The sequence below is a fragment of the Giraffa tippelskirchi genome, chromosome 7, assembly GCF_054371585.1.
Source record: "Giraffa tippelskirchi isolate mGirTip1 chromosome 7, T2T-mGirTip1v1.2.pri, whole genome shotgun sequence".
NCBI lineage: Eukaryota > Metazoa > Chordata > Mammalia > Artiodactyla > Giraffidae > Giraffa > Giraffa tippelskirchi.
In genome coordinates this window covers 86,383,233-86,398,573 of record NC_137281.1, presented here as the reverse complement: position 1 = coordinate 86,398,573, position 15,341 = coordinate 86,383,233, and the positions used below count along the sequence as shown (strand labels likewise).

Genomic DNA, 15,341 nt, shown 5'->3' with positions numbered 1-15,341 from the left:
CCTCCTCTGACTGTAACTCACATGAATCTCTTCCCTTCTTTGGACTTCAGTTTCCCCAACTGTCACATGTGCTTTGATGTTCTCCGAGGCTGGGCCTCAGTCCCCCCGCCAACCTCCCTCGGCGAGGATCATGTTAGCTGATTGTCCTGAGGATATGGTTGTGGCTTTGAGTGGGAACTGGGGAGTTGGCCTCCTGTGGGGAGGGAAAAGCTCCTGAGAGGCTGGGTTCCCGACCCTCAGCCTTCAGATCCCTCCCCCAGCCCAGGCCAACCTCCCAGTCCAGAGTTCTGGAATGTCAGTGTAGCCACTCTTAGGAGTCAGGGCAGGTGGAGGGTCTTGGCAGGCATAGGCAATTGTCTCAGAGGATGCCAGCCTCTGCCTCCATCCTGGGTGATCTAGGTCAGCATCCTCCTCCCAAACCTCTCCCAGCCAAGCCTCTTCCCTCCCTCTGAGGTGCGAGCTTGTTATAGGCACGGAAGCTATTGTTAGAAACCATGGTTACCCCCCTTCAGATGTTCCCCTGCAGGGCCCAGCACCCCAGTGACCCATCCCAGAAGCCTCTTCTTTCCCTCGGCAGCATCTTGGAGTGGTGGGAGGGGCTGGAGGCAGAAGGTCAGGCCGGGGCGGCTGTGCAAACCCTGATGAGTTTCTTCTCCTTTTGGGCCTCAATTTTTCTACGTCTCTCAGAATTGGGAGCTCAGGATGACCCAGAGGCATGGTCCTGGGGGGTGGGAGTGGGTCCTCTCTACAGGCCCCAGGAAGGGACCTAGCGTGACCCTCAGCTCAGCCACCTCCAATTGGTACCCAGGAAACACACACACCAACCAGTCTCTCTAGCCCTGGACTGCTTTCCTTAATGTGGTCACTTGTTCCAGAGACACAGGGAGAAGGTTTTTCCTCTTCCCTAGGAGGAAATGAGTCTCGGGAGGGAACTCAACCAAGAAGAGGTCTTGTCAGAAACTCCAGTTTCTGGTCTGTCCCCAGGACTGAGGAAATCAGCTCTTTGTTTTGAGGGCTGGGGAAAAGACGGAAGGAAAGAAACTAGGATGTGCTGAGTACCTCCTGTGTGCCAGCTGATCCCCAAGACAGCCCTGGGAGCCGGCATGAGGAAACTGAGGCTCAGAGCAGAGAAGGCACTTGCCCACTTTGAGAAGTGGTGGGAGACATGTTGTGCTGCCTGTCTGGACCACATGTTGCCCTGTGGTCCAGAAAATGCAGAAGGGAGTAGGAGTAGGAGCATCCCTCGAGTGCCATGCTAGGTTTAGAGAGGGAACTGCCCAGGCCACCTGCCTAGCAAGCCTTGTGGGGCCCTCAAAATGAAGACACTCAACCCCTGGAGTCAGAACCAACATCATAAAAGGGGGTTTTAATGAGGTATAAAGAGCAAGACAAATATTTGCACAGTGCAGCTGACTTGCGGGTGGCCTGTGGTCCCAGCCCACAGTGGGGACACACGAATGTTTAGCAGCCTCTCCCAGCAACGTTCAGCCTTGCTCTCAGCAATCACACCTGGGTGCTGTGGGGTGTTGGGGGAGGGGTGAGTGTCCACCATCTGGGGTCTCCTCCTAGGCTGAATGGAAGTGCCCCCCCAACTCTTCACAGAAAGCTCAGACTTTGCATGCTGGTGCCCCTAGCTTAGTGTGTGAGAGCCATCCACAGTACCCCTCACACCACCAAAACTCTCACTCCACCCCTACTGGACCTCCTAGCACCTGCACCCTTCAGCCAATACGAGGCACACTGCCGCCACCACCACCACCACACTCTCTTATGAGGATACGTGAGTCTGTGCCACGTGAAGGAAAAAGCACCTTTTTCCTTCCTGCAAAGGCAAGTTCCTTGTGGGCTGTGTCTCCTCAGTGTGTGCATACTCAGCTGCTCAGTCATGTCTGACTCTTTGCGACCCCATGGACTGTAGCCCACCATTTTCCTCTGTCCATGGAATTCTCCAGGCAAGAATACTGGAGTGGGTAGCCATTCCTTCTCCAGGGGATCTTCGCAACCCAGGGATCAAACCTGGGTCTCCTGCATTGGAGGCAGATTCTTTACTGTCTGAGCCACCAGAGAAGCCCAGAGTGGGGCCTTTTTCAAATGCCACTGTGTACACTCACGGCACCTCTGACCCCTATCATCCCCATCACTGTCTTCCTCACCTTCACTTTTGTCACTTAAGCACTTCTCAGTTCCTGAGACCCTTCTACTTGTTCTGCATACTCATTGCTGAGATCATGATAAAGGCAAGACTAGACAGGGACCTGATCTTGGAAGAAAATTAGTTACAAAGAAAAGAAAAACAAGGATGATAAAAAAAAGGAAAGACACATTGCATTAAAATGTGCCAAACTTGACCTGGTCTTTAAGACCCAAAGTAAGACATAGGAAGAAGCCATTATCATAGGCTGTAGAGTCTGGGATGTTTTTTAAAATTGGTCCAAGTCTTTCTTCAGTGCAGTATATGGTTCAGGCTATTAGAACAAGATACCACAGGCTGATGGGCTTAGACAACAAATATTTATTTTTCACAGTTCTGAAGGCTGGAAGGATATTAGAATGCTGTCATAGTCAAGTTGTGGTAAGGGCTCACTTCCTGGTTTGTAGATAACCATCCTCTTTCTGTGTCCTCAGGTGGCCATATATTGTCTCACATGTCTCTTCTTTAAAAGGCACTAATTCCATTCATGGGGACCCCACCCTTATGACTGAATCATCTCCCAAAGGCTCCACTTCCTAATACCATCACATTGAGGGTTAGGGCTTCAATGTATGGATTTTAGAGAGACAAACATTCAGTTCATAAGAGTTGGAAATGAAGGAGCTTAATAATAATGATTCTTTCCCCACTCCACCTCCTATGTATTTCTATATGGCCCAGAGCACTTTCTTAGCCATTTTAATTTCTTGAACAACCCTGAGAAGTGGGGGCAGATGTATAGCTTTATTGTAGTTGAGAGGAAGTTGAGGGGTGGTGGGAGGTAAGAACAGATGATAGCCATCTCTGAGACTAGGTGGTTCCATGTCACTCACCCTCCCCCATCCCCTCGGTGTCATCCCTGTCAACTAAGACTGTGAAAGGTTAGTGAGTCCAAGGTCATGGAGCTACTGAGTTTACCTAAGCTGGTACTGAAGAGACATAAATGGAATATTCCCTTGTAGCTGCAGCTGGGGCGCTGGTCCTCAGGAGCTTCCTGCCCTGCCTGGTCTCTAGTGCCCACCTTTACATACACAGAGATGTGTCAGCTTAGCCAGGCAACGGCATGCTGACAGCCCTGGGGCAGGATTATGGGCCCTGGTGGTGCTAGGCTGCTGGGCACACAGCTCTGTCTACAGTATTACACTGTGTACCAGGCTTCCAAGATGAGACACCTGCGGTCCAGCTTGCTGTGTGGATCTGGCCACATCACTTGGTCACTTTGGGTTTGAATTGTAGGGCTTCCCTGGTGGCTCAGATGGTTAAGAATCTGCTTGCAATGCAGGAGACCTGAGTTCAATCCCCTGACTCAAGAAGATCCGCTGGAGAATGGAATGGCAACCCACTCCAGTATTCTTGCTGGGGAAATCCCGTGGGCAGAGGAATCTGGGGGGCTACAGTCCATGGGGTCACAAAGAGTCATACACAACTGAGCGACTAACACTTTCACTTTATTTACAAAATGGAGCTACTGAAAACCACCCTTTCTGCCCTGGACCAATCTAAGAATTTGCAGGTAGCCCTGGGTTCCAATCTGCCTCTTCTGTTGCCACCATGACTGAGGGCAAGTCCCTTTACTTCTCTGAGCCTAGATGTAAATGGGTTAACAACATCTTCAGTAAAGTGTTGTTGTGAGTTTGAAAGAGATGATGAATGAGGACTGGGTGCCTCCCGGCAGGTGCAGTGTTACTGTCCCTCTGTCCCAGGGATGTAAGGGGTGATGGGACAAGCTAGAGCTGCCATCATTCATGAAACTGTCCAATATCTGTTTCATCTTTTCAGCTGGTACATCCAGAGTCATGCTACTAAGGGGGTCACAGGTGGGCACAACCCAGGGGGTGATAGACAAGACATATTCATCTTTGGTTTTTCCAGACCAAGACCCAGGCTAAGCCCACATTTCAGAAGGGGAAACTAAGAGGCTTCCCTGGTAGCTCAGTGGTAAAGAATCCACCTGCCAATGCAGTAGACACAGGTTCAATCCCTGGTCTGGAAAGATACCACATGCTGTAGAGCAACTAAACCCATGCACCACAACTCTATGAGCCTGTGCTCTGGAGCCTGGGAGCCACAACTACTGAGCCTGTGTACTGCAACTACTGAAGCCCATGCACCTGGAGCCTGTGCTCCACAACAAGAGAAGCCACTGCAATAAGAAGCCCGGGTGCCACAGCTGGAGAGTAGCCCCCCGCTCATCACAGCTAGAGAAAAAAGCCCACACAGCAACGAAGACCCACCACAGCTGAGAATAATAATAATTTTTTTAAAAAAAGAAAGCGAAACTAAGGTCTCAAGTATCAGAATATCCTACCACCAGCTACGGGGCTGTTGCTAAAAGACCACTAGCCAGGGGTTGAAATATATAGAGTCTGTTTCTTGAGGTCTCAGATTCCCCCATCTGAAATGGACTTGAACTAGCTCTCTGTGGCATTTGACAAGTCGACAGTTTTTGTCCAAAGCCCCTCTCCAGGAAGGCTGTCTACCTGGGAGTAATATGGAGGGACCAGAACTCTGGGTGGGGGCACCCCCAAAGCCTCCCAGGCCAGAGGCAAGGTCAGAACTTCCAGAAGCTTCCCTCTAGACTTCCTTCCACCTCTGTCCCCTCACCATCCTGTTACCATGTGGACCCCTGCTGAAACTGGACCAAGAAGCAGCTCTGGGAGGAGGGGATGGGGCAGGGGTGCTGGAATGTGCCCCTCGGCCCTGCCCAGCCACACTTCAGCCCCTCACTTTGGAACCACAGGAATAGAGATGGACGGGTGGCCATCCCCCCATGGATGGCCTGGGGCCCCTCTGGGGGCTGAGGTGGGCTGGGGTTGAGGCTGCTGTATTTTATTAAACTGTACAGGAGAGCATTACTTCTCATACATATTAACTCATCAGAAGGATTAATTATTAACAACTTATCCATTAATAATGGTTTGCAATTTATTGAATACTTCCATACCTCGTACTAAGCACTTTATATGTATAATTTAATCTTTTTGACAACCCACTCAAAGTAAGAAGTTATATTGCATTTTCCAGATGAAGCAAAAAGGATCAGAGAGGTTCAGGGACTTTCTCAAGGTCACACAGCTAGGAAGTGGGCAGGAGTTGGGTCTGGGATCAAGGACTGTGTGAACTTGGAGCCTGTGTGTCGATACTGCTCCCTCTCATTTCCATGGCTGCCTTAGGCAGAGCCCACCTTCCCTGGGGTCTACTGAGAGACTAGTGATGGATTTAGGGAAACACCATTTGCCTGGCCTGACCATACATGGTGGTCCTCTGAGAAGCCTCTGGCGGGCTGGCTCTTCTTTGTGTTGTCCTCGCAGCTCATGCGAGCTGAGGAAGCAGCTTCTCTGCCCACTTTGGGCCTCACGGACCCCGCAGGGCCTCCCTTCATGTGTTTGGCCTGGGCGGCTTGATGCCCCATGGGAAGTGCTCCGCATCCACGTGAATCCCAGATGGCATCCCTCTGGGGCCCCACAGCCTGCAGGCTGCTTATCCCAGTGCCTGGCATGACGCCTTCTCTCCTCGCCACGGCCGGGGTATACACCAAGCTGGGTGCACCACCCCATGCGTGCAGAGCAGCGGGGGAGCTGCAAGCAGCTGCGGGATCTGCCCGTCCGGGAGCGGGCCAGCCCCCCACCCACCGGGCCGCTCTCTCCCCCTCTGCCCGCAGATCTTTCACATGACCTATGACCTGGCGAGTGCCGTGGTGCGCATCGTCAACCTCATTGGCATGATGCTCCTGCTCTGCCACTGGGACGGCTGTCTGCAGTTCCTGGTGCCCATGCTGCAGGACTTCCCCGACGACTGCTGGGTGTCCATCAACAACATGGTGGTGAGCGCCCGGCCCAGCTATGGGGGGAGGGGGACCGAGGACGGTGCCCCTGGCCAGAGCAGGTCCCCAGTGTGGAGCCCTTGAGTCCCAGCATGTAGGACCTTCCACTGAGTGCTGGTTAGGGCAGCGCCCCCGCCTCTCTGCTGCTGCCTCTGCCACCTTACAGCCTCCACCAAGCTTCCCCAGGGCCCCAACTGCACCAGGGAGACTAAGACCAGATCTCCCTCAGATTATACCAGGTGTGAGAAGGCCGGGCTGGTGGCTCCTGCCGTCTTACACATCTGCTCCCAGGGGCAGAACAACCTTTAAAAGCCTAGGAAAGAGAAACCAGGGAGGGGCACTGTGGGCAGCCCACAGACTCCCAGATCCCACGTGGCTGCCAGTTTCTGCTCCAGCAGCAGCCCAGGGCTGTCTTTCTGCTCTCTTGCCCTTTCGCACCCCCCTCCATTCCCAGCCCCACAGATGCACACTCTGGTCATGAATGGGGGTCCTGAGCAGAGAAGGCAGGTTAGATGGAGCCTTATCTCCTCCCTCTCCCTCCAACCCTGTGGGTGGGTGAGAGGAGCCATGGGGCAGGGTCCCACAGCCTCCCAGGGACAGGGTGAGCTCCAGGCAGGGTGGAGGATCCCCTGGACCTGGGAACCTCTGGAGGATCCTCTGGCTCTGGGAACCCTTGCCTCCTCCTCTCAATCCCAGTTAGTTTGGTTTGGTCTCTAGGGACCCCAGGGGTGAGAAAACCGGCTTTGAAAGAGGTGAAAGAGACCCTGAGGCATCTTTCAGCATCAAACAGGCCTTTACAAAACAGCCTTTTGATGAGCTAAGTGTAAATGAATTGGCCTTATGGATCGAATTTCTGGGTCTCTGGAGGCTCAGCAGTAAGGCCGGAAGCCCTGGTTGGAGGCAACTGGGGGCTGCCCCCCCCAACCCTCTCCCAGGGCCCCTCCACCCCTGAAGATCTGCCCTGCAGTCCTCCCACTCTTGTCTGAACTGAGAACCCCAAGACTAGCTTAGCTCTGTCCAGAATGGTCCAAGTGACCTTGAGCTTGGCAGCTCTGTGCCTTCCTGCAGGTACTGGGAATAATCTTGGTGACCTCGGAAGTGCTTAGAGCTCTGGGCAAGAGTTTGGGGGTCATGCATGAGGGTTGATTTCCACATCAATGCTAATGCACCTGCCTTGTGGGCAGAGAGCACTGGGGAGGTGGGGTGTCACCACCCAGTAGCCCCCTCATTTGGGGTAGTTTACTCTGCTGTGTGTGTGGGTGACAGGCCCACACATGCACTAAATTTAGGAGGTGGCCCTTCCGAGCCCAGTGTTCCCACACTGAGCCTTCCTTGAGACACTGACTGGCTTTGCAGACAAAAATAGCCAGGAGCCTCGCTCCCTTTCTCCATCCTCCCGCCCCCAGCATTGTGTGGGTTTTGGACCATCCACCTTTGGAGTGGGGGAGGGTAACAGGCGGCCGCAGCCCTGGCTGGATGCAGGCTGGGTTCATACAGGAGGCACCTTAGCTCGGCAGCTCTTTAACTTTGCTCACCCAAAATGAGGACAGCGTTTTTGGCTCAGTCTGCCCGAGCTTGTCCCCCCAGGGGAAGCATATCATGGTTTTATAATTGAGGTCAGTGGGGAAATGGGCTTCACTTGGCAGTAGCTTGGTGGGGGGGATGGAGCTGCTTCAGCAAGTGCAGGACAGTGGGGTGGCCCAGCCCAGAGCCCTGGCTATTGGGGAGACTCCAGGCTGTCCCAGGGGCTGAGATGTTAGGCAGGGGCTAGGCTGAGCCCATTCCTTTGCTGGGACTTCCCGTCTGAGCCCTGCCCTCCCTGCCTTGCCAGAGAATGGCCTAAGTCAGGGATTCACTTGGTCACCCCTGGCTGCCAGTGTGAGCCTCCCCACCCCTCAGCCAAGGTTTTCAGCTGACAGCAATGTTGGGAGCCTGGGCCTCAGCCACTAGGAGTTAGGCTAGGGGGAGGGGTGTGGCTTTTCTAGGTGCTGGAGAGAAGGGCCTGTGTCTCCTGGCCTACCCCTTCCCCCATCTGCCCACCTGTGCATCTGTCTACAGAACAACTCCTGGGGAAAGCAGTACTCCTATGCCCTCTTCAAGGCCATGAGCCATATGCTGTGCATCGGGTATGGCCGGCAGGCCCCGGTGGGCATGTCGGACGTCTGGCTCACCATGCTCAGCATGATTGTGGGTGCCACCTGCTACGCCATGTTCATCGGCCATGCCACCGCCCTCATCCAGTCCCTGGACTCCTCCCGGCGCCAGTACCAGGAGAAGGTAGGGTGGAACGCCAGGGTCCTCCCTGGGCTCTCTTAGGAGAACCTGCCCATCGCTCCTTCCCATAGGGAGCACAGGCTGACAGCCATGGGGCTTCTGTGGGTCCAGCCCCCTCTGATGGGGGCTCCCCTGGTGGGTGATAGAAGGGGAGACTCCTCTTAGGTGACACTCAGCTCTCAGCCTTAAACCACCTCTAAATGTCTTTTATCTGTATCCTCTTTCCTCCTGCTGTAATTGGGGGCCTGTGTCTCTTGACTGAGGGCCCCTTTCCCACCTGACCCCCTACCCTGTGTCCACAGTCCCCTCAGGCCTCCTCCTCTCCAGGGCCCTCCCACCAGCACTGACACTTGCTCCATCTCTCCCTTCTTAAAAATGTCTGTCCATCCACCATCATTTGGCTTCCGCTGCTATCTTTTCTGTTCTCTGCCTCTTTCTCATGGACAAATTCCTAAAACCAACCAACGTACCATCCAACCAACTTGCATTGTTTGTGGCTGCTGAATCTGCCCTTCTCTCAGCCTACTGAGTCTGAGGTCACCTCTGCCCTCCATGTTGCTAAAGGCAGTGGATCCTATGGGGTCCTTGTCTTGCTTGGCCTCTAACAGTTATGACTCCCTGCTGGGTTTTGTACTTGTTTGCATGACCGCGTGGTCTCTGCTCTTTTCCCCACTCTCCTTGGCTGGCTCATCTTCTCAGTCATCCCACATTGGGCCCCTGGTGGCGTGGGCCCAAATCTCTGCTTCTCTTTCTCCCATTTTCTTAGGGGCTGCTGTCTTCCCACCTCACCCCCACCCCCACTCCATGCTCTGTGTCCATCTCACTGCAGTGGGACCCAAATAGTATAATCAGCCCCCACCTCTTTCTTAAGCCCCAGACTACTTGATGCCTCTTTGGACCTCACCCTCATTATGTCCAAAGTGAGAACAGTCTCCAGCCTTCTTCACTCCAACCTCCCCTCTTGCCTGTCTTCTTAGTGGATACAGTAGTGCGGATGCCCAGGCCAGAAACCGGGAGCCATCTTTGGTGCCTGGGAGCAGCTGCCCTGTCATCATCTCCTTCTCCTTCATTCCAGCTGGCTCCTTCATCCCCTCTCCTTCATCCCAGCTGGCCCCTGCCTGGGTCACGGCACCTGGAAGAACCTTAGGGAAGGTCACCTCCCTCTTGTCATCGCTCTGTAGCAGCACTGTGTCCCCACCTCTTTGGAAAGCTAGTACATCCTATTTCTGATGGTTCCTGGGGTACAGGGACTTCCCTTACATCCCCCTGTGGGGAACATCTGTTTCTTGCCTAATTGTGCCTCCTGTCCCAGCCATGCACCTGAGGATCCCCATTCTCCACCCACAATCCAGGGATAGCTGGAGCAGCACCCACCCATCACCCCTGGGGGCGGGGGGCAGGAGTGTTTCTTAGTTGGTTAAGTCCTGGGCACGTAGGTTCACAAATCTCTTGTCCCCAAACCTTTACTTAACATCCTTTCTCTACCCAGCCCCTCCCTCCAGCTGGTAGGCCCAGCTGGAGTTTCTCTTTAACCAAAGACTCAGCCTCACAGGAGGCCATGGTTGGATACATGTGCTACCTGATGCGTCAGGCATCCTGCCTTCAGTCTCCAATCCCTCCAAACCTGTAATGCAGCCCATTCTGCTGCCTCTGCCAGTTTGTTACAACTGCTGGGAAACAGCTCCTTCTAGAGTCTGTGAGCAAGGCTGCGCTGGTCCACAGTGTGACACAGAAGAGACTGAACTTGAGAGGAATCATAGTATTGAACGTGGTGAAGACTGGATACTCCAGTGCCCCTCCTCCACCCCAAGTAGCTGGGAGTCAGGGCCACACCCACGCTGAGGCCCTCCCTCTCAAAGGTCAGCCGAAAAGGCCCACAGGAGCCATGCTGGCTCTGGTCACCAGCAGCAGAGACAGCGTGGTACCAGCTGGGGCGGTCAGACCGGCTGCCTAGGAGGTGACACTCTCTCTCTCTCCTGGCACTCAGTACAAGCAGGTGGAGCAGTACATGTCCTTCCACAAGCTCCCACCTGACACCCGGCAGCGCATCCATGACTACTATGAGCACCGCTACCAGGGCAAGATGTTCGATGAGGAGAGCATCCTGGGCGAGCTGAGCGAGCCACTGCGGGAGGTGAGTTTGGTGGCCCGGGAGGGGAGCCAGGCCTTCCTGCTGGGTGGTTCCCCTCACCTCCGCCTCCCTTTCTCAATTCACCCGATCTTGGGAGCAGGAGATCATCAACTTTAACTGCAGAAAGCTGGTGGCCTCCATGCCACTGTTTGCCAATGCGGATCCCAACTTTGTGACCTCCATGCTGACCAAGCTGCGCTTCGAGGTCTTCCAGCCTGGGGACTACATCATCCGCGAAGGTACCATTGGCAAGAAGATGTACTTCATTCAGCACGGGGTGGTCAGCGTGCTCACCAAGGGCAACAAGGAGACCAAGCTGGCGGATGGCTCTTATTTTGGAGGTGAGGCAGCTGAGGGGTCCTGGGGGGACAGGGGAATGGGTTGGGGAGTCACCGAGGATGACATCACAGACCCTCATGCCACTGCCTGGGAGTGGGTGTCTGTGAGCCTGGCGCATACTCAGTCATATCCGACTCTTTTCGACCCCATGGACTGTAGCCCGCCAGGCTCCTCTGTCCATGGGATTTCCCAGGCAAGAAAACTGGAGTGGGTTGCCTTTTCCTCGTGCAGGGGTGGTTCGAGATGGGAAAGTTAGTCTGGTACCCATTTGGTTGCAAGCTGGCATCCGAAGGGGTCAGTCTGGGGATGGGGCCTTGTGAGCCTGTCAAGCTTCTGTCCCAGACAGCAGGGCCCCAGGTCAGGGAGGGACGGGGTGGGGTGGGGTTCTCTGGAATCTGCTGGGAGCCCCCTGACTCCTGATATCCTGGCAGAAATCTGCCTGCTGACGCGGGGCCGGCGCACAGCCAGCGTGAGGGCTGACACCTACTGCCGCCTCTACTCGCTGAGCGTGGACAACTTCAATGAGGTGCTGGAGGAGTACCCCATGATGCGGCGGGCCTTCGAGACGGTGGCGCTGGACCGCCTGGACCGCATCGGTGAGCGGCCTGCCAGGAGGGAGGTGGCAGCGGGGTAGGGGGGGAGGTGCGGGTTATGGGCTTCTGTCTGCTCCCACCTCGGCCTAAGCGCCTGATCTTGTTCGGTGGTCCAGGCAAGAAAAACTCCATCCTCCTTCACAAAGTCCAGCACGACCTCAACTCAGGCGTCTTCAACTACCAGGAGAACGAGATCATCCAGCAGATCGTGCAGCACGACAGGGAGATGGCGCACTGCGCTCACCGCGTCCAGGCCGCCGCCTCCGCTACGCCGACCCCCACGCCGGTCATCTGGACCCCGCTGATCCAGGCGCCGCTGCAGGCCGCCGCCGCCACCACCTCCGTGGCCATCGCCCTCACCCACCACCCGCGCCTGCCGGCCGCCATCTTCCGGCCTCCCCCAGGGCCCGGGCTCGGCGGCCTTGGGGCCGGGCAGACGCCCCGGCACCTGAAGCGGCTGCAGTCTCTGATTCCATCGGCGCTGGGCTCCGCCTCGCCCGCCAGCAGCCCGTCCCAGGTGGACACACCGTCTTCCTCCTCCTTTCACATCCAACAACTGGCTGGATTCTCCGCGCCGGCCGGTCTGAGCCCGCTCCTCCCCTCGTCCAGCTCCTCCCCGCCGCCAGGGGTCGGCGGCTCCTCCCCGGCACCCACGCCTTCCACCGCCGCGGCCGCCGCCACCGCCGGGTTCGGCCACTTCCACAAGGCTCTGGGGGGCTCCCTGTCCTCGTCCGACTCGCCCTTGCTCACCCCGCTGCAGCCGGGCGCCCGCTCCCCGCAGGCCAGCCAGCCGCCGCCCCCGCTGCCGGGGGCCCGGGGAGGCCTGGGACTCGCGGAACCCTTCCTGCCGCCCCCGCCCTCGGCCAGGTCCCCGTCATCCAGCCCCGGGCAGCTGGGCCAGCCTCCCGGGGAGCTGTCCCCCGGGCTGGCGGCCGGCCCGCCGAGTACGCCAGAGACACCCCCGCGGCAGCCTGAGCGGCTGTCCTTGGTGGCAGGGGCCTCAGGGGGGGCTTCTCCTGTCGCCTTCACCCCCCGAGGAGGGCCCAGCCCTCCTGGCCACAGCCCGGGCCCTCCAAGAACTTTCCCAAGTGCCCCGCCCCGGGCCTCCGGCTCCCACGGTTCCCTGCTCCTGCCCCCTGCATCCAGCCCCCCGCCGCCCCAGGTTCCCCAGCGCCGGGGCACGCCACCTCTCACCCCCGGTCGCCTGACCCAGGACCTCAAGCTCATCTCAGCCTCTCAACCGGCTCTCCCCCAGGACGGGGCGCAGACTCTCCGCAGAGCCTCCCCGCACTCCTCTGGGGAGTCGGTGGCAGCCTTCCCGCTCTTTCCCAGAGGCGGGGGCAGCAGCGGGGGCAGCGGGGGCCTCGGTCTCCCCGGGAGGCCCTATGGTGCCGTCCCTGGCCAGCACGTCACTCTGCCTCGGAAGACATCCTCAGGTTCTTTGCCACCCCCTCTTTCTTTATTTGGGGCAAGAGCCACCTCTTCTGGGGGGCCCCCTCTGACTGCTGCTCCCCAGAGGGAACCTGGGGTCAGGTCTGAGCCGGTGCGCTCCAAACTGCCGTCTAATCTATGAGCTGCGTCCCCTCCCTCCTCCTCGCCTCTTTTTTTTTTTTTCTCCCTTCTTTCTTCCTTCAGGTTTAACTGTGATTAGGAGATATACCAATAACAATAATAATTATCATAAAAAAAAACCCACACCAGAAAAACAAAAGACAGCAGAAAATAACCAGGTATTCTTAGAGCTATAGATTTTTGGTCACTTGCTTTTATAGACTATTTTAATACTCAGCACTAGAGGGAGGGAGGGGGGAGGGGAGCAGGCAGGGCCCAAGTGCAAAAGCCAGAGGAAGGCAGGTGGGGTCTCTGGGGCTTGGCAGGGGTGGGGATGACCCATGTTTGGGGTTCCTAGTGCAGACCAGTCATTGTATTCATTGTAGGGCAGTAGCCGCCACTAGGCCCTTAGCTGTGAACCTGGAGCCCCACCCTGCTGGGAGTCATCTCCGTTCCTCCAGGAAGGACTGCCCATGAGTTTGTTCCTGGGGAGCCTCAGTTGCCTGAGTCCTCGGGACAAATGGGCCAGGGTCCTGAGAGTCTTGCATTTTTTTCTACTGCAAATTTAGCAAGATGTATATGTATATGTATGTAAGATGTGTATATGTATAGCTATGTAGCGCTCTGTAGAGCCATGTAGATAGCCACTCACACATGTGCACATGTGTGTGCAATCTAGTTTAACCCCATGTTGCCAGGACACCCAGGTCATCTTCCATCCAGTAACCTGCCTTGGCCCGCAGGCTGGGCACCACAGGGCCTGGGGGAAGTATCTTCTCCAGTCCTCAGGGAAGAAGACCCCAGGGCCTCTCGGCAGGCCTCCTCTCTCCCCATCCTTGGTCTCAAATCCAGCCCCAGCCTGACCTCCCCCCATGGAAGCAGAAGACTCCAGGCTGTGCCTCTCCTACCCTGTAGGGCCTCGAGCACATCCCATCACCTCTGCGGCCCTCAGTTTTCCCATCTGTAGAATGGGAGGGGAGGGAAGCTTCTATTTATTGAGTCTGCTCTGTGCCAAGCACTGGTTTAGCACTTTACACACATTAACTTCTTCAATTTTACAAATTGAAGGAGGTGTAGCAACTTTGATTCTTCCCATTTCACAGACGAGGAAACCGAGTATTAGTCATTGTTCCAGAATCAGATAATTACAAGTGGCAGAGCTGAGACTGATCTGCAATTGTAATCCAGGCCTACCTTAGGCTAAAGCTGATGTTCCTTTCATTAGAAAATTGTGTTGAGCTGAATTTGATACCCATGCAGGGTATAGAGGGAAGAAACCACATTTTGGAGGTAATCAGACCTGGATTTCAATCCCAGACCTGCCACTTCTTAGCTGTGTGACTTGGAACAAATTATCTGAGCTTTCTGTTACCCGTCTGTAAAATGGGACTACTCGTGGTACCACCTCACAAGGACCTATGAGGACCAGATGAGAACTGTAGTACATGTGACATGCCCAGCCCAGCACCTGGCACATACCATAGTAGGTGCTCAATAAATCATGTTTCTTCTGCCCCCTCATGTGCCCAGCACCTTGCCCCAGTGAGCTATGGTGAGATCCCAAGGAGCTTTGGCTGCTGTCTCCAGGATTTACAATCTCAGGACACAGGAGGTAGCTGGAACTTCCTAAGGGTCTAAGGAAGGTGTGTGGCCAGTGGTGGGCTTGAGCCAGGCCTCCAGGTATGGGAAAGTTAGAGGGAGGGAAGGAGGGAGCAGGGGGTCGGATGGGGTGCACAGTGGGAAAATGACTGAGGCGGATGTGGAGTTGTGGAGTCAGGGGTTTGGGAAGAGATCTAGAGGCTGTGGTCAGAAGGAAGGCCTTATGTGACAGGCTAAGGGAACTGACGTGGATTCTGAAGGCAACCAGGAGCCAGAAGCAGGTCCAAAGTGGAGGCCATTGTGAAAGCAGCTCAGAGCCATGGTTAGTGGTACATCCACTGCCTAAAGGGTGGGAAGAGGTTCGGCTGCCAAGGCCTAAATAATGAGAGGGGCTGGAGTTGCCTTGTCCATCCGGAACACTCCTCCACATTCTTAAGCCAGAATGTTGACGAGATCAGGCTTTGTCCTGGGATGTGGACAAAATTTCTCTATAGGTGGGTCATGGGGTATGAGGCAATAATCCAGGAAAGAAAAGGGGGAAGGATCCTGGGGTCTTCGGAAGAGCCACCTGGCCTTGGTCTCTACTGGGCAGAAGCCCCTTTGACTTTTCAGAGCTGCGCTTAGCAGCACCTTCTATGAGTGCTGCTCATAGAAGTTTGGCACCTGCCTATGCCCCACAAGGAGGGCAGGACTGGATCCAAACTCGGTCTAGACCTGGAGGTGGCGGGGGGGGGGGGCGGTTAGGGGGTAGGGGTAGGGTGGGGGGCCATGAGTAGTGAGGACCCTCCCTGCCACCAGGACTTGGTCTCACCACCCTCCACACACACACAGACACAATGA

General features: G+C 55.8%; 1 protein-coding gene across 1 annotated transcript in view; it reads left to right on the top strand.

Annotated features, from left to right (window-relative positions):
* The window catches only part of HCN4 (hyperpolarization activated cyclic nucleotide gated potassium channel 4), a 40,324-nt gene extending 27,234 nt beyond the window's left edge, over positions 1 to 13,090 (top strand). The window contains exons 3-8 of the mRNA XM_081513608.1: positions 5,853 to 6,014; positions 8,073 to 8,291; positions 10,276 to 10,422; positions 10,520 to 10,760; positions 11,190 to 11,354; positions 11,468 to 13,090. Coding sequence (XP_081369734.1) covers positions 5,853 to 6,014; positions 8,073 to 8,291; positions 10,276 to 10,422; positions 10,520 to 10,760; positions 11,190 to 11,354; positions 11,468 to 12,924 — 2,391 coding nt within the window. The 3' untranslated portion in view covers positions 12,925 to 13,090. The remainder of the gene's footprint in view (positions 1 to 5,852; positions 6,015 to 8,072; positions 8,292 to 10,275; positions 10,423 to 10,519; positions 10,761 to 11,189; positions 11,355 to 11,467) is intronic.
* Positions 13,091 to 15,341: the final 2,251 nt, after the last annotated feature.